The sequence below is a fragment of the Pleurodeles waltl genome, chromosome 10 (genome assembly GCF_031143425.1).
Source record: "Pleurodeles waltl isolate 20211129_DDA chromosome 10, aPleWal1.hap1.20221129, whole genome shotgun sequence".
In the NCBI taxonomy this organism is placed as follows: domain Eukaryota; kingdom Metazoa; phylum Chordata; class Amphibia; order Caudata; family Salamandridae; genus Pleurodeles; species Pleurodeles waltl.
Genome location: NC_090449.1, coordinates 1040795990 through 1040822558, shown reverse-complemented (window position 1 = coordinate 1040822558; position 26569 = coordinate 1040795990). Strand labels below are relative to the sequence as shown.

Here is a 26569-nt window from a genome sequence, read left to right as displayed (position 1 = left end):
AGTTTGACTTGCCAAGTCAGTGTGGCAGTAAACTGTGCATGCAGGTCCTGCAGTGGCAGGCCTGAGTCAGGTTTTAAAGGCTACTTCCATGGGTGGCGCAATCTGCGCTGCAGGCCCACTAGTAGCATTTAATTTACAGGCCCTGGGTATATGGTATACCACTTTGCTAGGGACTTACAGGTAAATTAAATAAGCCAAATAGGAGTAAGCCAGTCAAACCAAGTTATAGGAGAGAGAGCACCTGCACTTTAGCACTGATTAGCAGTGGTGTCCAGATTCCTAAATCCAACAAAAAAACAAGAGGGTCAGAAAAATAGGAGGAGAAAGGCAAAAAGTTTGGGGGTAACCCTGCAGAAAGGGCAATTTCCAACACTATATAAATGTAATTGCACTTCAATAAAGTTGAATGAACACAAAACTAGTAGAAGCATGAAGTGAGAACGCATCCTGGGTGAAGCCAAAGCCCACTTTGTTCATATTTTAATGAATAGGCATGTTTTAAAGAACTAAAAACAAAATAACCTCATGGTTTCGAGACAGTAGGGGTTTAAATTACCAAGTTGATTCAGTAGCGTTAGTGTGACACCATGATTTTCAAAGTTATATTTTTGTCTTAAGGTATTACACAAATTCTAGATTATGGGTCCCAAGAAAGTCAAAAGTCTTTTGAATTCACTCTCATCTGAAATCGGTACTTACATGTCATATTCACCAGTTTGTCTACATTGTACTGCTCATCCCCATATCCAAGGTAGGAATCTGTGATTATCTCCATGTGCTGTGGGAAGAAAATGCATAATGTTTGTTTTTCACTTGCTGACACCACATTAATTATGTGACTTCTGTTAGTATGTTTGAGCTGATCCCTTGATTAGTGGAAAACTACTGGAGTCTAACTGCCCTCAGAAGACCAAAGGAGGATGGAGATAAGACTGTTCCCTTATGGAGGTAAGACTTCACCATATACTTTTGAAGGAGACCAGGTCGCTTTATGCATAAGTATAGAGGCCCTAAACACAAATAATGCTTCCTGCAATGCACTGAATCTTAATGAAAATAAATCATCATCGAGTTTCAAAGGCAAGTACTATCCAGAGATGTAGAGGTGCAAGGACATTTTCAGCAATACACAAACATATCAAACACTTAATCGCTACAAAAAAGCACAATTTAATAGATGCCCTTGTAAAAGTATATTGCAATTAGTTTCTAAAGAAAATATTTACTCGTAATCCTGGTTCTGCATTATAGGTAGTTTGAGTAAAGTTAAGGTTGTAGAATTCGTCCCGCCTGTGTGCTGAGACCCCAAGACACTTTATTTTTTGACATTGGAGGTAGATGCCCTATTGTTGAACATTATGGTGACACCTCCAAAAGTCCTTGACAGGATATATTTAACTAAATTTTTCTGTAGAAATCTACAGCGTGGTAAATAATGTAAAAAACACTTTGCAACATTTAGTGTAAAAATGTACTATAGAATGCAAGATTTGCTGCTACTATGAATGAGAAAAACGAAGGGGAAAAGGCCTGTCAGGTTAAAAGCGCATCACACCAAGGAGCCTGCACTGGCCACCAGAGATTATCCTCATGGCCCTGGCACGTCTCAGTGCTTCCCCCATCTATGATGTGGTACTCCGTCACAACTGAAAGTAGCCATGGGTGCAGCAGGCGTAAGCTTTTCAGGGCCTGTGGCTACACACCAGTCAGCCAGTTACCCCACCTTCTCCCAATTCATCACAGAGTGGGGAAAGGAAGTGGTGGAAAAGCAAAGACTGAAACCTCAGATCTGTGCCTGTGCAGGTTCCAGGTTTAAGTTTCATGCTCCAAAGATGATAAAAGAAAGAAGCAACAGGAGTGAAACAGGACATGCACAGGTAGCAAGGAAATTTAAAAAAAGCTTTTAATTGCTTTGTTTGTATGCATGAACGTATGTGTTCGTGAAAGAGCATGTGTAGGTGCGAGCGTGTGTGTGTGAGTGAAAGTGAGAAAGTGGAAATGAAGGAGTGATCCGAGTAAGTGAGAATGAGTGATATAGAGAGTATGAGTGAGAATGAATGAATGAGTGAGAATGAATGAATGAGGGAGAATACCTGAGTGTAACTAAGTGTTACTGTGTGTGAGATTGAGTAAAACAGTGTGTCACTGAGTGAGTCTGAGTGAGTCTGAGAATGAGACAGTGAGGATGAGAGTCAGAGAGTTTCAGTGAGAATGAGCCGGAATGAGTGAGACGAGACAAGTCACAGATAGAGTGAGTATGATTCAGTGTGACTGACTGATAATGAATGAATGAGTGACTGAGTGAGTCTAAGTGAGCCAGAGTGAGAATGAATGATCAACAATGTGTGAGAAAGCCTCTGACCAAGCAGGCGGCATCAGATGGACCTTATTGTCTACACTGGAGGACTTTGAGTATGCAGATGACCTAGCTTTGCTCGCTCACACACACTAGCATATTTTGGAAAAAACCTTGCCTCAATATCCATTCACAACAAGTGTGTCTGAAGATCGACGTAGGAAAATCAGAAGTCATGCCATCCAACATCCCAAACCGTTCACCAGTCAAGGTGGATGAAAAGAATCTAGCCGTGACTGAAGGACCCACTTAGGCAGTACTATCAGATATGATGGAGGGGCAGGCAATGACATCAACGGCAGATTGAACAAGGCCAGGAATGCCTTCAGGATGATGAACACTGGGTGGATGTCATTTCAGTACAGCATCAACACCGGCGCTTTACTAGCGCTGCATTCTGTCCACACTCTTGTGTGGATCAGAATGCGGGTGGATGACGTAAAGAGATATTACCAAACTGCCAGCGTTCCACACCACAAATATGAAAAGAATCTTGTGCATTAGAGCATGAACACCATCACCGTGAGATGATGGAGATGAGTAGAACACACCATCAGAAGAGAAAAAGACTTCATCACAAAAACAGCTCCCCACTGGTCAAGAAGGCAAATGTAAGAGAGGAAGGCATAAGCTTACCTGGAGGCAAACTGTGTATACAGAATGAAGACGAAGAACCACAGCTGGGGCACCGTACAGAAAGTAGTTATTGTTATTCCTGATGATAGGATTAGATTTTTTTTGTCAGGATTACTAATACTGGGGAGCTCTTTGATGAAAGTGAGTGTTGCCTAGAGGCCAGTAATGTGAGTATTTGAGAAGTGGCCTTATATGACTTATGTTTTGTGATCAGATTTCTGTTTAGATGGTACATTCTTGTTTTATAGAATCTTCCTTTGTACTCCAATTTTGTATTTCCTGATGATGACCCATTAAACCACAAGGGTCGAAACGTCGTTGATGCCTGATTGGCAGATTGGGTGCAACATTGACTGTGTTACGTTCCACTATTAGTGGACCATTCTATTGATTATTACACTCTCTCCTTCTGTTTTGTGTTTTACACTGTATATAGTCCTGATATATTCGTTAAGTGTAATGTGAGGAGCCACTATTTTATGTATGTATGATACTATTGAATAATAATTTGATTTTTTTGTATAATTTTGGGTTTTGGCACCGTTTCTTTTCTTCTCTTTTCTTCTTGCTTAATTGATGTTTCTCCTGGGACCGCTGTTGTCAATAAAGCTTTTGACTTGGGAGGCACCCCATATTCCCATCATTTTTCACCTCCACATTAAAAGCAGATCTTTGACTATAAAGTACATACTAAATGCTGCGATGCATTTTTCATGGTATTTACAACACTGTAGTTTTCTACAGAAAAAGGGCGTTAAAGCTGGTCTGTCAAAGACTTTTGGAGGTGTCACCATAATGGTGGTTTATCTACCTCCAACGTCAGAAGATTATCATATAGATATATAAGAAAAGTATCCCAGATTCCTTGGATGCAGATGGAACTATCCTACATTTATGTGATGACTATTAGTGAGAATCCCTTTGATGCAGAACATTACCTTATACCCTTAGAATCACAGTTTCCAAACTTCAACCAAGTGCGATGGGGGCACGGGCAGGGTCAGTGAGCGTCAGACTGAGGGGTCAAAGGCATGGCTAAAAAGAACAATATATTCTTTATCTATTTTGTTGGCCTTTCGCCTCTCAATAATTCCATATAGAATTACTACATACCTCAAGCGCAAGCCACGGAAATGAATCCCAGACTTGTGCATTTTTAGTGCTACTAATTCCCAGCCTCTGACTGAAGGTACTGTGAATATGTAGGTCATTATTTTGAAATTGCGTTACATGGTATAAGCTAGCCTGCCTCAAAATATGCAAAAAGATTTAGGCTTAAGATAAAAAAATAGTGCTTCCAACATACAGCTTTTGGTGGTACACAGTTCGACTGTATCTAGTGTCAATATTTTTGTATGTGTCCATTAAAAGTAGGCACCACAGAAATCCCCTGATAACACAGTTGCATTACGGGTCAAAAGAATACATCTTTGTCATCATGAAGCTTGGAGTGAGTCCATCAATTAAAGCCAGTTTTTCTAAGCAGTTTATATATTTACAAATGAATCAATTGAACACATTTACATTTCTTTCAGGGAGCAGGCATCCAGGTAAGATTTGCTTCTTCTTGTTTCTTCTTTCCCTGCCTGTTTTTTCTTGGGTCCACTTTTCCCTTTCAGCCAGGGCAGCTCAGCTGCAGGAATTAACCACTCCGGGCTAACTGTTTTAGTTACATTAGAAATGTTTGATGAGCTTCAGATTTTTACACAGCTGCCAAGGTTCCTAGGTCCATGTGTGATGTGATGCTTCAGTCCAGATTTTTTTCCTTTGAATTATGGGACTTGTAGTCGTGTTTTCTAACGGAATAAACAAGACTACAACCCCCAGAATTCAAAGAAAAAACCTGGAATAGGGCGGCATACCATGACCTGGGAAACTTGGCAGGGCTGAGCACACTGACAAATATTAAAATACATTATAGGCCAAGCAGGGCACATGAGAGTGGCTAAGGGGGCAATGGAAAGGGAGACGAATGCAGACTGGTAGGCGTACTAAGTGAAAAAAAGCAATATTTTGTAAAATAACCAACATTTTTTAAGTCTTTCGAAGGAGAGAGTGTGCGTTTCTGTCTGGGTTTAAGCACCGTACCCAACTGTTTACCAGAAAATACATTTATTAGGGGGTGTAACACCCCCAAGCACCACCCTGAAACTACACCCCTGCCATGCCTAGAATTACCGAGCCTGCAATCTGATGATTCGAGGCCGGAGATATCAGAGCTCTCTTTGATGCTGTGAGGGCAGGAACAGCACATGGCCCGCCACACCCCTGCAGGAACGAGAGTGAAGCACACAGTGCATCAGCCATCCCAGATGGGCAGAAGCCTTCCTCGAACCCCTACCCCCAGGCCACATGACCCTCCGCACTTCTCAGCAGCCCTCCCAAAATGTAAATGTAAATGTACATTTTGCACTTGTATAGCGCACTACTCACCCGTTAGGGTCTCAAGGCGCTGTACTCATACCGCTATGGAACCCCTCCTGGCTTTTCCCTGTGAGGTGCCCACTCCTGGGCACCCCCAGGGTGAAGCCAGGCATCCAAGCGCTGTTGGGGCCGTTGTGGAGATTAAGCAAGCTATTGCCCAGAGTTGCAGAGTGGGACCCATTAATTAGATTAGGCACCGATGACCAGAATTATCTGGTCACTCACACCTTCTGCCTGCTCAGAGCAGGCGGAGAAAGCCAGTAGTTTTCGCTCCAGAATAAAGGAAAAGCACAGATTGCAGTCTCTCCAGGTCCATGCTCCTATTCCCATTCTGGGGCAAAAGCTTGTAATTGGCGGATTTTGCTGCTGGAAAGGAAGCCACGATCAAGAATTCTGGGTACACTTGAAAGGTTCTTTGGATGTGATCGTTGTTGAACCCTGTGGCCTCATGGTTCCGTCCAGCACTTCTAGAAGGTGGGAGGTCAGGCCTGCATTGCTGGATCCGTGGCTGCAGTGGGGTGCCACCCTTTAACGGGATGTGACCAGGGTCGCAGCTTCAGGGGGGTGTTTGGGGTGCTACACACCCCCCTAAAGAATGTATTATTTAATAAATAGTTGGGTACAGGAGCTTTCAGTCGGGCAGTTGGATTTCACCTGAGATTTTTCAATACTCACTCAGACAAAGACGCACACACACACACTCCTGGTTTGGAAGTACTTTAAACATGGTAATTTTACAAAATACTGTGTTTTAAGTACCCCTCACAATCCGCACTCCTTTCCCTTCCAAGGCCCCTCATGCGCTGCTTCTCATTTAATGATTACCATTATACGCCAGCGTGTTTGTTCTAAAGTATGACGCTCACACCCCCCCAATCTTACTTTCCAAGCTACGCCCCTGCATCTGATACTGTCCCTGGTAAGCCTTGAAGACGATGGAGAGCATGACATGAACCTTTGGTGCACAGAGCTAAGCACAGATTAGTTGGTTACACAAGAAACACTATGGGCCTGATTTAGAACTCGGCGGACGGGATATCCCATCCGCCAAAATCTAAATCCTATTGAATGTAATGTGAGTTAGAGTTAAGCGGACAGGATATCCGTGACCGTTGTGACAGAGTAACCCCTTCGCCAAGTTCTAAATCAGGGCCTTTGTCGGTAGCTGAGGTTTTGTATACAGAGGCAATGAGGACACTGGCACCATACTGGTACCCGCAGCTTAAAGGAGAATCTAAAATCTGATATCTGAAGGTGTATAGAAACAGTATCCTGCATTCATTCTTGCACCCTGAGCATCCCCGGCAGCTTCTGCGCCCCCTGAGGCGGTGAGCTGTCTCCTGTCAAAGACCCTTTCAGTGATCATCCTCCTTCTGGCATCCGTGGCTAATGTCCCTGGCAGGCAGCCACATTCAAAGCCATATTATTAGCAGCAGGGTAGGATCTGATGGACTCTGAACTTTCACAGAAACAATGATAGACATCACCTTCCAAGAGAAAACTTTAAACTGGTGTTACTAGTTGCAGCATATGGGTATATGTTAGAATTTATTCAAATAGGCACTGCCCCTTCTACAGAGCAAACATTTGTTATTTTTAACCTGGTAAATAATTTCATTAGGGGCACAGCATGTTTGTCTGCTTAGGAACAATATTGGGTCCCCAGACTTTGGCAGACACTCAAGTGTTAGACTATCTCATTAGTTCTGCTTTAGATATGCCTGAGATTTGGATTTTCAGACAAAGTTTTTGAAAAAATGTGTTTTAAAATACACTGCTTGGAATCCTTTAAAAAATGTTTGGGGTGAGAACCCTCAGACCTCTTGAAAGAGGGTTGGATGCTCCCTGTATGCTCAGTTGCACCGTGCAAAAAGGGATCGATTCAAACTGTAGTCTCAGCTGATGGTATATACCAGGCCTGCCCAGCTGGCTTGTAATCCAGCCAAGAATCAGTTCAAAGATGCTTGCATTAGTTCATGGTAATCTGTAGTTTACTAAGCCCTACACACCATTATTCTCTTTAAAATCAAGTGGAATAAAATGACTTGCAATTGAAACGTGTAAGGGAGCAGGTGTGGGAGATTAATCTTTCATGGTTGTGCGCCCAGAATTTGTTATGAGAGGCTTGAAAAATAATGTTGTTTTTGTTATGTTTATGTTTTAAAAATGATGGCATTAATTCAAAGTGGCAGGTCAATGGAGATGTGGGGTGCATGCATTAGGGATTTGTTTAGAACAGAATGCTTACTCCGGGGGGAGCGCCCCCACCCATGTCACCAACATTGGAAAAGAAGAGCTTTGATGAATGTTTCGGGTGAGGCATCTGAGCTATCAACTGGTCTACAACCACCCTAGGAAAGGCAGAGTCATTCCACCAATGTTGTGTTTATAGTATCTTACCTGTGCTAAACGTTCAATCCCTCCAAGCTGATGAAGGACATCCTGTCAAATAGAATGGAAACATGTAAATAGAACAAACCAAAGGAGGGTTTTCAGGTATGAGAAACAAAGTATTTGAGTTCATCTGATTGTTAATCCAGATTTATCATTGTATTCTACATTGGATTGTACACAGGCCATGTGACTACGAAGACAATCTTTTATGACAATTTATGTTCTGACCTTTAAGAGCAGTCAGGGTTTCCACATTGCGCAGTATGTAAACAGCAAATGCATACATTCTACAATATTTCATTAGAAACAGATCGGACCTCACAAGGAGATCTGGATTGCCTCCCTATGCCAAGGAAGCTGCTATGTATCTCAAATCCAGCTGCAATGCCATGGAGGATGTATCCACATAACACTCCTTTTGGGGTTGAAGAAGGGCTGTGTAGTAGCAGAAGAGAGATGCTTCAGTGGTTTCTTGGTACTGGGCATTAGCTCGTGCTGACAGAGGCTCTGTGCATTAACCAAGCAACCATCCACCCCACAAAACAGTCAGTTAACACAACCTTCTTTTTTTGCTCTACACTAAACTAGCACACTTACTGGGACAATGACCCTTCATGTGCAGAAAAACTGAACTAATGCATATAGAGCTGTGGTCAAAGCATGGCCAATTACCATAACTGCAGCAGATGGTATCGGTCCGCATTATTAGTGACGAAGATTGTGTGGCCGCAAGGTGTCACCAATAGAACACAGAGATTTGTGGGTGAGGTGACAGCACAGAGGAAGGGCTGATACCAATGGCGTAACAAAGGCCTCTGCAGCCCCCGAGGTCCAGGGAGCCCCCTCAGCACAGAACACTGTGCACAGGCGACAGGCCCCTGACTGGGTCAAGGGGGTGGGGCCCCTTCCAAGAGCTTTGCAGGGGGGGGCCTCAAGTTTCATTATGCCATTGGCTGATACCTTGTCAATGTGTCAACAAAACAAGGGACAAGTCTATCTGCCCACAAGAACCAGGGTGCTCAAACTCAAAAATAACAGTTGTCCACAGACAGCTTAAGGATCTGGGAGGCCCTGTGTCAAACATATTTTGGGGGCCCCTGTTCGGAACAGCTTTGAATTTGCGATCCAATTTCAGCTCTTTGATGCCCACTTTGGCCAGGTCACAGGCACTGCACAGTCCACATTATTAAATGGGTTTCCACTAATATTAAGAGTACTGATGTGTGTTTTCATGATTGAAATATAGCAGCAGCTCACTAATATTATTGCAAATAATTTCAGCAACCCACTGCCTTTTCCCATACGTGAGGTCCCGTTTTGATCTAAAAGAAACATCTTTATGGATGTTGCCTGGTGTTGAAAACAAACACCACATTTCTCTGCAAAATGTCTGTAATAGACTCCCACACATTTCCCATATTAAACGTAAATTAAAGGAAAATGGTATTTAAAACAGTCTATAATTAAAATCATTCAAGGTCACAGGGCAGTACTGTGTGGAGAACAGAGACAGATCTATCAGGGGAGCCCAGAAAGCCTGGGGCCCTAGGACAGGGTCCACTTTACCCTTGCCTCAAAACGTCTCTGCAGTTGTCCCCGGGACTCATTTGCACAATACCTCTCATAGGACTCAGGACTGTGCATTAACCTTTAATCAATCACTTCTTTTTTAATAGTAATTATAATAAGGATATAAAAGAGAAACGTGTCATGTACTTTAACATGTATGTATTATATTCTACGATATGAATAACTACTGAAAGACAAAGTTATACATGTACCAAATTGTTTTTCAGATCTCACAGCTAAACACTTAATAAAATTTATGGTAACTGATAAAGTACCCCCAGATGGAGGTTAAATAAAACAGTAACAGAAGACCAGGAATTTAAAATTAACATGAAGAAAGATCTATTTGTGTTTAAAGATAATGAAGAGTCTGCTTCAACAGAGAAAGTTTGGGATGCATCAAACACTACCGCAAGAGGGGGAATTATATATTATTAGTCATAAATAATTACAAATAAAAAAATACAATTATAACTGATTCAAAATCAACTCAAACAGAGTGAACTGATGCTTAATAGACACAATAATTGAATTGTTTGGGTTAGAAGGAGGCTAAAAATCAGCTCAAACATACTTCTTAGAAACAAAAGGTTTTAACTCTCAAGTGATCAGACAGCAAATTTATGAAGAAGGGGAAGATGCAGGCAAAATTCTTGCTTGGCACACCATGGTGATCAATTCTAAATACATTATCTCTTTGAAGACCCAAAGACTGTTAATGCTACCTCAGAACCCAAGGAACAAGGGCAAGTGTTTCTGAACCTAATCAAAAAGTATAGCAGACTCCAAATCAATCCTTTGATGAAGCTACATAGGGGGCATGCTTACAATATCTACTCTGTCAACCAGGATGACAGCTAAATGAATATAATTTTCTTAAGAAGATGAAACTGTGGCAACAACCAACAATCTGGCTAACTGTAAGGCAGTCGGAGAAGATGGCTTTCCATCCGAATGATACAAAGTGTTTGAATTAGAATTAAAAGGTCCATTTGCTAATTTATTAAACTATAATATCTATGGTAGCATACCCATGACAGTCTACAAAGACACTTTAATATGTTTTTTTAAAGAAAGGAACAAATGGTGCTAATTAAAGCTCATATTGTCACATAGCTTAATTAAGTACAGATTATAAAATACTCAACAAATTATTGGCATTATGAATAGATGTCAAAGTTCTGATTTGATACAGGACGTTGGAGGGACACAAAGTAAACACTTCTAAAACAGGTATGTTACTGTCAGGGAGACCAGACCGTCGGGGCCTGCGCATGTTCCAAAGATGTCCACCACTAGACAGCTCCAAAACTCCAATAGATATACCACAGAGCCTGAGAGAGTCCAAGTGGGGGAAAAGGGCGATTAGGTAGGGAACAGCTGGGGAAGAGACCTGTAGGAAGCATGAGGTTAAAACAACACAATGTCAAGATATAGGGGGTCATTCTGACCCTGGCGGTCGGGGTTAAAGCGGCGGCCAACCCGCCAATAGGCTGGCGGTCCAAAAAATGGAATTCTGACCCTGGCGGGAACCGCCAACACAGACCGCCACTTTAACACTCCGACCGCCACGGCGGGACAAACAAACAGCGCGGCGGTCACCGCCAACAGGCAGGCGGCAGACAATGTACCGCCCACACTATCACGACTCACCAATCCGCCCCCTTTTCCGGGGCGGGAGCCCCACCGATAAAAACACGGCGGAAACAGACATTTCCAAAGGAAAACGCTCACCTCGACACACTCCATGCGGAATCGGGACAGCATGGAACCGGAACTCCACATCCTCCCAGCCATTGCCTTCCTGCTCTTCTTCCAGGATCACGAACCTCGCCGCAGACGACAACGGTGAGTACTGCACCTACGACACAGGGGAGGGGGGAGGAGGAAAGGTTATGAGCACACACATACGCCACACACCCACCCCCACCCTCCCCCCCACCGATATACCTACACACCAATGCAGATTAAAAAGTCAGAGTGACACCCCCAAACCCCCACAAAAAAAAGCAAAGACAAAAGGCAATGATTGTAAAATTAGAACCATATTATTGCAACAATAAAACATAGCGATCTTAGCAATATATAAAGAATCATAACACATCTAGAACCATATCCATACAAGTAGCAAAAGTCCGGCACAGTCATGCAAAGTTCAAATGTCCGTGGGCCAATGTGCAGCAACACATGGGCAAAGCCCACACACGAGATCGAGTCCATTGGAGAGAACACTGCTGGGGCATCACAAAAATTAAAAACAGGCACCTCAGGGGGAAGGGATGGGGGGGCACCTCAGCCACATGAGTCCACGACGCAAGATCCACGAAGGGCCTCCATGCCCACTGTGCCATCCTGGGGAGTGCAAAGCCACAGTCTCTCAAGTCTCTACAGTGGGTGGCTTGCCCAGTGTACCATCCTGGGGAGTGCAAAGCCACAGTCTCACAAGTCTCTACAGTGGGTGGGTTGCCCACTGTACCATCCTGGGGAGTGCAAAGCCACAGTCTCTCAAGTCTCTACAGTGGGTGGGTTGCCCACTGTACCATCCTGGGGAGTGCAAAGCCACAGTCTCACAAGTCTCTACAGTGGGTGGGTTGCCCACTGTACCATCCTGGGGAGTGCAAAGCCACAGTCTCACAAGTCTCTACAGTGGGTGGGTTGCCCACTGTGCCACCCTGGGGAGTGCAAAGCCACTGTCCATCAGGTGGATAACAGAGTCCACTGGTCATGGAGGAGGCATGGCGGGCAGAGTGCCTCGTGAAGCCCTGCCCGACACAGAACCAGGACTGGCAATGGGCCAGCGGTGCTTGACAGGAAGGGCCCAGCGGAGCGGTGCTTGAGACGGCGGGGCCCAGCGGAGCGGTGCTTGACAGGAAGGGCCCAGCGGAGCGGTGCTTGACAGGAAGGGCCCAGCGGAGCGGTGCTTGAGACGGCGGGGCCCAGCGGAGCGGTGCTTGACAGGAAGGGCCCAGAGGAGCGGTGCTTGACAGGAAGGGCCCAGCGGAGCCGTGCTTGACAGGAAGGGCCCAGCGGAGCGGTGCTTGACAGGAAGGGCCCAGCGGAGCGGTGCTTGACAGTAGGGCCCTGTTCAGCGGTGCTTCTCACGGCGGGGCCCTGTTCAGCGGTGCTCCTCACGGCGGGGCCCTGGTCAGCGGTGCTTCTCACGGCGGGGCCCTGTTCAGCGGTGCTTCTCACGGCGGTCCCTGTTCAGCGGTGCCTGTCTTGTGTTTCGAGTGACCCACACCTGGCCAATACCTGCCGCTCAGTCAGCATCGGACCTTTCCGTTGCGGGGCCCTCCTGTGATGGAGTCCTGGGTCTCTGGGTCTCTTCTGATACCCCCGGAATGGGGTTGGTGGGGCCCTCATGGCCAGGTCGGCTGCTCCCTGCCTTTTTTGTTTTGCTGCCCTTGGCCTCCTTGGCAGACTCGCCGTGGCCCTTGGCTCCCCTACCCGATGTGGCAGGTGACGGTGCAAGGCTACCCTCCTTGGGGGCAGGCGTATCAGGCCTGTCGCGCCTGGCCTTCAGTTTTTTGGTCCTCTTCCCGGGGGGGGCTGGCTGTGCCTTTGCTGCTGGACGATGTCCCAGCCCAAGGAAAGGGCGGACTCCAAAAACCAGACACGACGTTCTTGGGAGTTGCTGGGCTGGTGGTGGCTGAGGTGTTTGTGGAACTCTTACGGGATGGAGGGGGTGGGTCAGGTGAGGAAAAGAGGTCCACTTTAGAGAGGAAAAGTTTTTTAGGAGCCATGGGAAGGGTAGCTGGAGTGGGTATGGGAGTGGAGGAAGAGGATGTGGTTGTAGGAGAGTCAAGTGTGCTGTCTTTGGGTGCAGGTGCTTGGGCTGGAGGCTGACGTGAGGTGGATGGCTGTTGGGTGGGTGCCTGCCTGCGTTTCTGTGGTTTGGAAGCGGGGGTGACAGACACACTGGGAGAGGACACAGGGGACGTGTACATGGCAGTGGGGGTGGTGACTGCACGTGTGCGGACTGTACTGGAGGGTGTGCTGGTGATGGGTGTAATGGCTGATGGTGGTGTGCTTGCAGGTGTGAGTGTAGACGTCACAGGGAGGGAGGAGGGAGACGAGGAGGTGGGGGACACAGAGGAGGTAGTGACTGTTGGCATGTCTGCATCTATATGTTGCTTGGGTGAATGCTTGTGTGTTCTGTGGTGCTTATGTCTGGATGAGCTTCCCTTGGGTGTTGAGGTGTGTGCAAGCTGGTCTGTAGGTGTGGATGGGATAGGCAGAGGAACAGGGGAGTGGGACTGGGTGGAGGGAGTTAGAAGAGGGAGGCTGGAGACAGGGACAATTGCTGCCGTCAGTGCTGAGGCCAGAGCGTTGAACGATCGCTGCTGGGCAGCCTGACCCGAATGAAGGCCCTCCAGGTATGCATTGCTTTGATGCACCTCCCTCTCCACACCCTGGATGGCATTCAAAAGGGTAGACTGCCCAACAATGATGGTCCTCAGGAGGTCAATGACCTCCTCACTGAGGGCAGCAGGGGTGACTGGAGCAGGGCCTGAGGTGCCTGGGGCAAAGGAGATGGCTGGCTTCCTGGCCGTGCGGGCACGGGCCGAAGGCCGAGGGGCTGCTGGGAGGGCGGTGCTGGTGCGCTGGGTGGCGGCTGTACCTTTAGTATCGGTGGGCACGGATGTTGCCGCCACCGCAAGGGAGCTCCCAACCGAGGACGTGTCGGTGTCACTGACGTCTGCACGGGTCCCCGTGGTGGAGCTCCCCTCGCCCTCCGTCTCACTGGTCATGTCGGAGTCAGTTGCATGGCCCTCCGGGGCCATGTGAGATGCAGCTCCCTCTTGCGCCGATGCCACTTCTCCTCCGCCTGATGATGCTAATGCACACAAACACAGAAAAACAAAGAAAATGGGTGGGGTGGAAAACATAAAGACAAGTTGAGTGTATGCATTGGGGACACCGTTGGCGGAGAGGACAGACACAGAAGCCCCCTGCACTACGCTGCGCACTTGGGGTATACAACTCATTCCATGGGACATGCCCTACAAGCCTATGGGCGACAACTGCCCACACAGAATACACAGGTCCATGAATCGTGTTACTAGGCACCCTACTGAGGTGGGGGGTGGGGGCACAGGACCATACCTCACGGAGGGGCCTATCCTACAGAAATCGCCCTGGCCTAGGGATACCCACAGCCCTCCTCCCCCACCCAGGCACCTCCACTGCGCGCTAAATAGCTGAATGTGCTGGTACTCACCCCCTTGTGTCTGCTGTGATGTCCTCAAACGCCCATCTAAATCGGGGTAGGCCACTGCCAGGATCCGGGACATCAGGGGGGTCAAGGTACGACTGGCACCCCTCCTAGGTTGGGAGGCCATCCCCAGCAGAGACTCAGCGGTCTTCCTGCTCCCGCGGCGGATGTCCTCCCACCTCTTGCGGCAGTGGGTGCCCCGTCTGTTGTGGACCCCCAGGGCCCGGACGTCCTTGGCGATGGCACGCCAAATGTCGATCTTCTGATGGGCGCTGACCTATGTGACATGTACAGGGGGGGAAGAGAAACATCATCACTTTTCTGCATGCTCGATGTGAGTGCCCCCCCCTCCCCAAACTAGACCTGTGGCACATGCTCTCATCTGTCGTGCCATGCATTCGTCAGTCGCTGCCCTCCCCTCCATCGTACATCCTCACCACTCATCACAGGCATACCCACTATGCATTGCCCCCCGTGTACTCCCCTGTTGGTCTGGAGGACCGTAGAGTAGCGCATACTGGGGGAGGACCCCGTCCACGAGCTTCTCCAACTCTTCGGAACTGGAGGCGGGGGCCCATTCCCCAGTCGCAGCAGCCATTGTCACTTCCAGACCGAGGTCACAGCAGCACTTGCAGTATGGGTCCTCTCCTGTGGATGCTCAGGTCTCGTGTGATTAAGCATAGAGAAAATGGCGTTTACGGCCGCGGCGGTGCGTACCGCGGCGGTGCGTACCGCGACCGCCGGCGCTCATCGCCATTGGCTCCTGAAACCCATAGGGTTCAATGTTGTCCAATGCGGCTTTGCGCCGCGGACTGCGACCGCCTACTGCCACGGTGTGCCACGCCAGCGCAATGACCTTACTTCACATTGTCACACTTCACAGGTCAGGCAGCCGCCATTTCAAGGGCCCACATGGCTTAATTCCTACTGCGTCACACATGGCTAGGCCTTGCACCGACATTCATACTAGCCATTCAATCCCGAGAGATTCGTGTTATGTGCATGCTGTGGGCACTTACCTGTGGGTTGATCGACTCTGTGCTCCATGTTGTCCTTCTTAGGCACCGTCCGCTGGGACTTGCGAGGAGACGGAGGAATCTTCCCGTGTACAGACCGCTGGTGGACCTGTCGACAATGGAAGAAAGACACGTCAGACTCACCTACAGACTCAACCGTGCCACTATACAGGAACTGTGTGCCCAGCTGGAGCCAGACCTGATGTCCCCCATCCGCCAACCCACAGGGATTCCGCCTCTAGTGCAGGTGCTGTCAGTACTGCATTTTTTTGCCAGTGGATCATTTCAAACTACAGTGGCCATTTCATCTGGGATGTCTCAGCCTATGTTTTCTAAGGTGTTGTCCAGAGTGTTGTCTGCCCTGATGAAATACATGCGGAGCTACATCATTTTCCCTGAGGTGGGTGACTTGCCTACAGTGAAGGGTGATTTCTATGCCCTTGGACACATTCCCAATATCATTGGTGCCATTGATGGTACCCATGTGGCTTTGGTTCCCCCAAAAGACAATGAACAGGTGTACAGGAACCGAAAAAATTATCATTCGATGAATGTCCAGGTGGTCTGTTTGGCTGACCAGTACATCTCCCATTTAAATGCCAAGTTCCCTGGGTCAGTGCATGACGCGTACATCATGCGAAATAGCAGCATCCCTTATGTGATGGAATATCTACAGAGACAGCGTGTGTGGCAAATTGGTGACTCTGGTTACCCCAACCTGCCTTGGCTATTGACCCCAGTGAGGAATCCCAGGACCACGGCAGAGGAACGGTACAATGAGGCCCATGGGCGTACTAGGAGGGTGATTGAGCGGACCTTCGGGCTCCTGAAGGTCAGGTTTAGGTGCCTGCATATGACTGGTGGATCCCTAATGTACTCACCAAAGAAGGTGTGTCATATCATCGTGGCCTGCTGCATGCTTCACAACCTGGCTTTGCGATGCCAGGTGCCTTTCCTGCAGGAGGATGGTCCAGATGGTGTTGGTGTGGCCGCTGTGGAGCCTGCGGAGAGTGAAGAGGAGGAAGACGAAGAGGACGACACAGACAACAGGGACAGAGTGATACTGCAGTATTTCCAGTAACACACAGGTAAGAATCTACTCCTGCATTGTATTATATCTGTAACTGTAGTGGCTCTCTACTGTCTGACCTTTAACCACAATATATGGTAACTTAGTTGTGTATTTCACTTCCTATTTCAGTGATCTGATCCCCACGGAGTGCCCTCTGGTTTTTTTAACCATGGACTACCGCTGTGTGACACTGGTATGTTGTCATCACAATGTAAATAGAAATGTTTTGTTGGTTATATCGCATACATTTGGTTTAATTAAATAGATAGCAGAATCCAGTTTGTTTTTGTGCAATAATTGTGTTTATTGAATTTTTAAAATAGGTGTATAGTTAAAAAAGGGTGATGGGTGATGGTGGAGGCATGTCCATGGCAGAGTCCAGACTGTCGTTCCTACAGGTTCATTGTCCATATGCCTGTGGAAGGTGGAGCAGGGGCAGTTCAAGGTTGGACAGGGTGAACAAGTGGGACAGTGGGATGACATCCGGGGGTATCCGTGCATGGTGGGGGTCTTGACATCCTACTCTGTCTTCTTCCTAGATCTCAGGCCTTTCTTGCGGGGTGGTTCTTGTTCTGCAGGGGGTGGGGTCCGGGTGGGCCGTTGCTGTTGTGTCGGGGCATCCTGACCACTAGCGCCGGCGGAGGTGGTGGGCTGTTCTTCCTCCATGCTAGTGGCAGGGGCCCTTAGGGGGGCCACATGGTCCCGCAAAGTGGTGACAATCTGGTTGAGTGCCACCATCATTGTACCCATTGCGGAACTGATGCTGCGCAGTTCTTCCCGGAACCCCATATTCTGTTGCTCATGCAGAAGCAGGATCTCCTGCAACCTGGCCAGGACCGTAGCCATCGTCTCTTGGGAGTGGTGATACGCTCCCATGATGGTGGTGAGGGCCTCTTGGACAGTGGGTTCCCTAGGCCTGTCCTCCCTCTGTCGCACAGCAGCCCTCCCAGTTCCCCTTTGTTCCTGGGCCTCTGTCCCCTGGACGGTGTGCCCACTACCACTGCCCCCAGGTCACTGTTGTTGTTGGGGTGGTGGGTTACCCTGGGTGCCCTGTACTGGTAGACACACCGCTGCTTGACCTGTCCTGGAGACAGAGGCATGGGCCCGCTGGGTGGGTGCTGTGCTGGTGTTTCCAGAGGGGGGTAGGTCTGCTGTGGCCTGTGGCTGACTGAGGATAACCGACTGTCCAGAGGTCCCCGATGGTCCGGGCTGGTCATCAGGTTCTAGGTCGACAGAGCTGCTGTCATCACTGGGGGCCTGTTCTGGGGGTGGGATGGACAAATCTGGACCCTCCTGGCCGGTGTGTTGGCGTTCGGGCCCTGCAGGGGTAGAAGAGTATGGTTATTGCTTTTGTGTGTGCCATGGCGTGCGATTTGTGGGTGACCTTGTCCCTCAGTGCTGGCAGTCCCTTGTGGGAGGAGTTGTGAGGGTGGTTTGGGGGGGGGGGGATGGGTATGTGCAGTGGTCATGCTTAGGTGATGGGTGTCCATGGTTTGTGTTGGCATTCAGGGGTTGGTGTTGGGTTGGGTGGGTTGTGCTGGTGAGACATTAACAGGGAGGATGTGTGCTGGGGGGTTGGGGGTGAGGGTGGGGGTGTGGGTTGGCATGCTGGTGGTTGGGGGGGGTGAAGTAGTTGAGATTAGACTTACCAGAGTCCATTCCTCCGCCTACTCCAGCGAGGCCCTCAGGATGCAGGATGTTAAAGACCTCTTGCTCCCATGCTGTGAATTCGGGTGGAGTGGGTGGGGGTCCGCCGCCAGTCTTCTGCACAGCGATGTTGTGTCTTGACACCATCGACCGCACCTTCCCCCGTAGGTCGTTCCAGCGCTTTCGGATGTCTTCCCGATTTCTGGGATGCTGTCCCACAGCGTTGACCCTGTCGACGATCCTTTGCCATAGCTCCGCCTTCCTGGCTATTGTGGTGTGCTGCACCTGTGTGCCGAAGAGCTGGGGCTCTACCCTCATTATTTCCTCCACCATGACCCTGAGTTCTTGGTCCGAGAACCTGGGGTGTCTTTGGGGTGCCATGGGGTGGTGTGGATGAGGTGTGGGGTGGTGATTGTGGTGATGAGTGTGGTGGTGTGTGGTGTTTTGTGCGTAGATGTGGTGTGGGTGATGAGGTTGGGTTCCTGTGTGTGTTGTGCTTTGCGTTCCCTGTGCTCTCTCTCTGTGTTTTGCGCCTTGTCTCTGAATTTGATTTGTGGGGGTTTGTGGGTGATGTGGGTGTGTGTTTTATATAGTGATGGGTGTGTGGGTGTGTTGTTTGTATGTGTATCAGGTGTGTGTATTTGTAATTGTCCAATGTGGCTGTGTTTTGTAAAGGTGTGTGTATTTTGAGCGCGGCGGTGTGTACCGCCAATGGAATACCGCGGTTGAAAGACCGCCGCGTGGATTCGTGGGTCGTAATGGCATGGGCGTGTTTGTGTTGGCGTGACGGTGGAGGTTTGGTCATCTCCAGTTTATCGCTGACCGCTGATGAGGCGGACTTCAGTGGATGTCGGGTTTTTGGCGGTTTGGCAGTTGTGGGTCAGAATGACCGTGGCGGTTTACCGCGGCCGCGGCGGTGTAATGGCGGTCTTCTGACCGGCGGTAAGCGCCTTTTACCGCCGAGGTCAGAATGACCCCCATAATCACATTGACTTTCAATAGACTATGGTTCTAAGAATTCTTATACTGTAATCATGGATAACCTAAGAAATGACTATAACTAGGCCTCAAGAAATCTAGGTACCTGGAAAAGTCAAGAATGGGTTAATACAATGTTTCATTTGAGCTTTTCAGGAAATATCATATACTGTCTAGAATACAAGAACCTTCTTCAAAATAGTTTCAGGATAAACATTGCACTTTTACAGGAGGACAAAGGCTATCTGAACATTCCATGAAAAAACAACAGGAAATGTACTAGGAGCTTAATTAGCACAAAGAATGCCGCACTTTGAATTAAGCGTTTCGAGAAAACCAAAAGCTCAGGATAAATGTGTGCACCTCAACAAACACTGCACACCAACGTATTCAATATCATGAAAAGATCGTTCGCACAGCCGATCTGAAAATCAAGAGTTTACTGCCAGAAAAGAATTGCGCACCTTGCTGCCAATTCGAAGTTTCACAATGCTAATGTCATGAAATGATCGCGCACACTGCCGATCTAAACGGCAAGAGTTTTTATGTCAGGAAATGAATTGCGCACCTTGCCGATTCGAAATACACAATGCAAATATCAAGAAATGATCGCGCACACTGTTCCCAATCTGAATGTCAAGGTTAAATGCCAGTAAATGAATCACGCACCTTGCCGATTCGAAAAATACAATGCAAATATCATGAAATAATCGCGCACACTGTGGCTGATCTGAATGCCAAGGTTAAATGCCAGAATTGAATCGCGCACTTTGCCGATTCAAACAAGAATATGTAAATGTCATGAAAACACAATCACGCACACAAGGAGTTTCACAACTAGGCCCAAAAACTTGAATATCTTTGAAAACGGGGGTCAGGGCCCAGCCCGACCTCCACCTTATCACCCTGCTAAAGGATTGTCAATATAATAAGGGCAGGCCTGGAAATATCATTGTAGGCCTCCGGGACCAGAGCTCAGGATGTTGCTGCTGCTCTGCACCAGGACCTCTGAATAGGGAGCACGTGTAGCTGGGCTGACTCCCTTATATAGAGTCAAGCCCAGCTCACAAACCACATCCAGTCACGCGGCAGGGAAGGCTTCTAGAAGGTCCTAGAAAGGGACCACACCCTGACACACTCGGTAAGCCTGCAGCAATACCCTGAAAATTAACAGTTACTGCAAACATCATTAATAGTGGTTTTCAAGGTTAAACTCTGTAATGCAAAAGGTTAACAAACTGCATATAAACATAATGCATGAATTATGCCTTTGCATAAAGACTGGGTTTTTGCATTTTAGTTGCCCGTAGAGCGCGCACTGTCCTGATGTTGACAGTTACTATCCAATACAAGCACTCAAATACTAACACTTTTTTTAGTTATGAGCACTACAATCTCTCCACGTGCCATTGATTCATGCTGAGATTTTTACAGTTTCAGCTCCAAATAAGATAAATGGGTTATACAAGATCAGCTTGGGTAAAATTGGGAATCAGCTAATCAGTGTGCAGCGAATTACAAGGGAATATGCCATATTTAAACTGCAATGACTAATGGGCTGATATTATTCATATCGCCAGATTACCAGTGCCATATGTAAGCATACTTTTTATGATATAGAGACCTCTAAAACACTAGCAATTATTACTCTTCCAAATCATCCTCAATATTAGGGATTAGTGCAACGGGTGAAATACTTGCAAGAAATTACTCCAGCAACTTGAAAGGAAGCTTGCAAATATAACCTAAACACTGCTACAGGGGTACATTTTAGTAGAATGCAACCGCTGTGCACAGGGGATGGCTAATATGTCCCCAAACACATACACAAATGTAGATACGAGATCACATATCAATGCCCTAGATGATAAGAATATGGTAATTGGATTCCTGTGATATGGTCTTGCCCAATACTAAAATTTACAGTCATAAAATCTCTCAATATGACAAATTTCTTAGGCATAGATTCAATCTCAGTGATATATTAGCATTACTAAGTGGTTCTAAGCACTTAGGGAGTTTATCCCAAGGGGCACAGATATGGTGGATCTTAGCCATGCTAATTTGTAGAGCAGTGATCACGAGTCAATTGAAAGCCAAACAGCAACCTGAATTTGAAATCTGGCAAAAAAGATTGCAAATATTTACCATCTGGAAAAAATCAATACTAAGTGCACCAGAGCGTTACAAAAAAACTTATTAAATTTTGTGCCAGTATGAAAATTATGTGCAAAGTCAAGATTTATAAATTATTTATTAAATGTATTTTAGGCATCATCAGATTATATGATGCAATGATTTAGCATTTTTTTACGAATAAAATTGCAGACATTATGTGAAGCCTCTCAATGGGTGAGGATCAGCAGGCTGGCATTGAACAAGGAGGTTGGGGTTCGGCTACTGGGGCTAAGGAAAACGAAGATGGGGTAACTCAGGTACGGGAATTTGAGCAGATTTCTAATATTCAATTTAAGGATCTAGTTCATTCCATCAAATTAGGTTTAACCTATGATTTGATGCCCCCTAAAGTTTGGCTCCCATTAGAAGATATACTGTCAAAAGTCCGACACTCCATATGTAATGCATCTTTGACTCAGGGAGTAGTTCCCCAGAACTTAAAAAAAAAAAAAAGCATGTGTAAGACCCCTTTAAAAGAAATAAACAGCTGATCAGAATATTATTTGTAACTAAATACCTGTCTCACTCCTTCCGTTACCAGTAGACATATTAGAAAACATGTTAATTCTATTCTGATGTATTATTTCGCAAACAACAAGCTACTGGACCCCACTCAATCGTGTTTCCGTCCCATGCATGGGACAGAAACCGCACTGGTATCCGTCCTAAATGATCTAAGGATGACAGTCGACAAGAGCAACTGTTGCCCTGGTATTATTCGACTTGTCAGCTGCCTTTGATACCATTTCTCATAGGATACTATAGGAGAGACTACTGGAAATAGGAGTGGAGGACACTGCTCTGCAATGGAGCATGTCATATTTAATGGACAGAACTCAGGGAGTTTTTCTTCCACCATTTCAATCAGAACTCCAATCTGTACCACAGGAAGATCCAAAAGGGCCTGCACTAAGCCCAATTTATTTAATATATACGTGAAGCCTTTGACAATGCTGCTTCATTGCAGAGGGGCTATCCTTATGAATTGCACAGACGAGACTCAATTTATAATATTGGTTGACCCATAGGTCCCATTCCTATACAATAATTCCACCGTGTATGAGGGTGATTACTAGTTGACAAACATTTAATTTTCCCAAATTCAAGTAACATAAAACTGAGGTACTCTGTTGCTCTGCAGACATGAGTCCATGGTCATTGCCAGGTGATTTCTGGCCTCCAGAAACCAATTTTCCATAGTCAGCCTCCTCGGATGCGGACAATGCTCCTTCTTTACCCTCACATATTAATAAGTTATCTTCTACTTGCTTTGCTCGCCTAAAAAATTTAAGAAAACTGTTACCATTTGTTCTTGCCGAACAGATTCCTTATTGTCCAGACTACCATTCACAGCAAGCTAGACTATGGTAACGTACTTTTATTGGGTGCCCAAGACATGCTGGTTATATAACTGGTTCACATCCAAAATTCAGCAGCTCGGCTAGCACAGGATTTCCCATGAATGTCCTCTGTCATGTTCCCAGACTCTGGCACTTATAAAGCTGCAGTGGTTACCAGTGGAAAAAAAGATTCTTTTTAAAGCACTCTGGGCCCGATTCTGACTTTGGCGGATGGAAATCCCCATCTGCTAAACTCCAGACAAGGTGGCCACCACCTACATGGCGACCTCCCGGCCGGAGTTAATAAGAGTTTCCCGCTAGGTCAGAAACTTAAGTTTCTGCCTGCTGACCTAGCGGGAAACAGGCTACAGAATTGTCTCCGGCTCATAATCGAGCCAGCGGCAATGCTGCAGCCTGGAGGGTGCACCAGCACCCTGGCAATGTTCACTGTCTGCAAAGCATACAGTGAACAGTGCAATGGTGCTGGCTTGGGAGGACCCTGCACTGCCCATGCCAAGTGCATGGGCAGTGCAGGGGCCCCCCTGGGTCCCCCTTGCACCCCTTCTCTGCCAGCATTTTCATGGCAATGGTACCGCCATAAAACCACTGGCGGAAAAGGGGGTCGTAATCCGCAGTGCAGCGCTGCTTGCAGCTCTGCCCTGGCGGATTAGGACCGCCACCACCTCCAGACCGCCGGAATCTCAGATGCTGACGGAACTGACGGTTCACTGGCGGCCCAACCTCCAGGGTTGTAATGTGGCACTCAGACCGTCACATTGGCAGCGGTCCGACCGCCACCCACGAACTTGGCGGTTTAGTGACAGCCAGGTTCGTAATGCAGCCCCCTTTTTTGTTTTTAAGGCTGCACATATGACGTGTCCTGTCTATTTAAGACATAAGCTCACGAATTACCATCCAAGTCTCCTATTCAGATCAACCAAAGCAGGTCTCCTGTTCCAGGAAATATTCAGTCTTTCAAGGGTCAGAGAAAATGTTCTCAGTGCAGGCAGTCTGCATGTAGAATAACTTGCCAAGTATGTGGCGAACATCACCTGATAATGGTCAGTTCAGGAAACCTCTTATAACTTGGGTCTTTACTAGATAGTGGTGGGGTAGTGAGTACTGACCGTGTTAGGATGTTTAGCACCAGGAAGCCTTTTAGACAATTGTGCACTTTAGAAATAATAATAATAATAATAATAATAATAATTATTATTATTATTATGCAGTCTTTAGTATAAGTTTTTTTTACTACGGATGGTATAATGGATTTGTCACCCTTTTGTAATTCATACATTTACCAATATTGATTATGTATTTTTTTTTGTTTTTAATACATGTGATGAGGTATTTACTCTCTGTAAACCTCAAGAAACAAAATTAAAATTTAGTTAGGCATTGCACCAGGGCACCCAGAGGGCCCGGTCAGATAGGAGCCACTGGAGGGCACATAGGGGGTCATTACAACCCTGATGGTCTTGGTCGGACCGTCACCAATGTGGCGGTCTGACAGCCACATTACAATTGTGGCTTTAGCGCCACGGTCGGACTGCCAGCACTGCCAGTTTTCCTCCACGGAAGGGACTGTTGGTGCCCTGCAGATTACGAGTCCCTTCTCCGCCTGCGGTTACATGGCGGTACCACTGCCATGTAACTGCTGGCAGGGACGGGGTGTGGAGGCCCCTGGGGGGCCCCTGCACGACCCATGCACTTGGCACAGGCAGTGCAGGGCCCCCCCTTGCCAGCCCTGTTACAACGTTTACTGTCTACTTTGCAAACAGTGAACATCGCGACGGGTGATTGTGCACCCTACACACTACAGCATTGCAGCCGCTGTATTATGAGCCGGTGTCAATGTTGAAGGCCGTTTCCCACTGGGACAGCAGGCGGAAACATTGTTTCCGCCCACTGACCCAGTGGGAAACTCTTAATGTGGCCCACGGGAAGGCAGCCGCACTGGCGGCAACCTAACCATCAGGACTTCAACGGACGGCCTTTTCCGTCCACCGAAGTTGTAATCGACCCCATAGTACTCGGTTAGGTGAAGGTATACTAGACTTTGGGGTAATTTATAGGGTCCAGCCCTCTATTGAGCATAAATGGTAGGCTGGAGGATGATGTGGCATAAGGGTGTGTGACTGGCACAGAAAAGGGTGTTACAACTTCAAGCTTCACAGGCTCAGTGAACTAAAAGTGAGTTAGCACATGAAGGTTTAATGGGTAGGGACGACAAAGAAATAGTAAATCAAGTTTATATACTCTTTGGTTGTCAGTGTGTGTATAAGGTATAACATTTACATGCGTTTTTAGTGAGGTGTTGCTTCCTTGCCTCAGGATTTGAATTGGGACAATGAAAAAAAGGGTCAAGGGTGAAACATTAAAGGGGAAATCAAGGAAGGGCAGTTAGAGGGGAGAAGTGGACAAGAAACCAAGATGAAAAAGGGGAATAAACAGAATAACGTTCCGGTGAGGAAAAGAATGGGGTGAAAAGGAAGGTATTTGGAAGTGAGTGAATAAAAAAAGAGATTGACGAGAACAGTAAAAGAGGAGTATGGTGAAAGCCAGGATAGATTAGTGGAAGGAGACTAAGGCAGTGCAGAGAAGGGGAGAACAGAGAAAAAGTGATATGCAGAGTAGCATGCTGGTAAGAACAGCAGAATAGAATATGAGGAAGCACCGTTGTCAAAGATTGGCGATCAAAATCAGAAGGCAGAGAAGATGAAATGAGCAGGAACTCAAGGGGCACTAGTAGTAGGAGCCAGCATAGCTGCTAAGAGAAAAAAAGTGGCAGGAGGGTCAGAAAGCAGTAGGCGAGGAGCGAGGGAAGGTGGGTGCAGTTAGACAGAGTAGTTCTCCATGAACAATGAGCTCCAAAGATACAAAAACTTCAAGAAGTGAGAGGACATGCTCCGAAAGGCAATCAACTTGTTAGAAGAGGTGATGGATGACTGAAAAAAAGTATATAATGGCAATACAGAAAGTAACAATGAGGGCCTGGGTGAACACCGGAGCTGGAAGGACTTGGGATTCGGGTGGTCTACCTGCCTTACAATCAATGGTGGAAATCACAATGACAATAATTGGTGGAAAGCAGAGCATCTTCCTCAGGAGCTGAGAGAGATGGTTATGAAAAGTACATGTCACAATTTAGGTGCAGTTTTGTGTTACCAGAGAAAAAGTCTCCAAAGAAGCGAAATGCAGGCACAAGGTAGGATGTTTTGACAGGAAAACCAGGGCTAAAACACAGTCATTCTGAGGTCTTAAGACCATCCGGAACTGATCAAAAAGAAAAGAACTTCAGGGGATTTTGGGGTAAATGGAAGCAGATTAGAGAAGAAGACTGGCATCAGCAAAGGTGATGGTGATCAAAAAGATATTAAAAGTTTTCGCGCATTCCAAGGACAGCAAAGGGGTAGAACCAATAGGTTTGGCTTCTATACTGGGCCAAAGGGAAAGATACAGTTAAGTGAATGGTTGGAGAAGTCGGTGGATACTGACTGTGGAAGTGTCCAGTTACTACATCCTGATGTAGTATTTTTTAAAGAGATGTGTCTTCAAGTAATTCCTAAACTGGAGCAGAGGTTGGGGGTAATCCGGATCAATACAAGGAGGTTGTTGCAAGTGCTAGGTGCATAATTAGAGAATGCCTGTTGCATTATTTTTCTTTTTTGCGCTTCTTTGCTTCCAGTCTGATAGTGTCCTGGCTGCAGGTATGACAAAATCCACTGGAGCAGGCGAGCTTGT

General features: G+C 47.1%; 1 protein-coding gene across 1 annotated transcript in view; it reads right to left on the bottom strand.

Moving 5' to 3' along the window:
• Window positions 1–26569, bottom strand: part of NEK10 (NIMA related kinase 10) — a 681202-nt gene that overhangs the window by 596883 nt on the left and 57750 nt on the right. Inside the window, exons 7-8 of the mRNA XM_069212020.1 lie at window positions 7817–7858; window positions 700–778 (exon numbers count right to left, since the gene is read on the bottom strand). Of these exons, the coding sequence (XP_069068121.1) occupies window positions 700–778; window positions 7817–7858 (121 nt within the window). The remainder of the gene's footprint in view (window positions 1–699; window positions 779–7816; window positions 7859–26569) is intronic.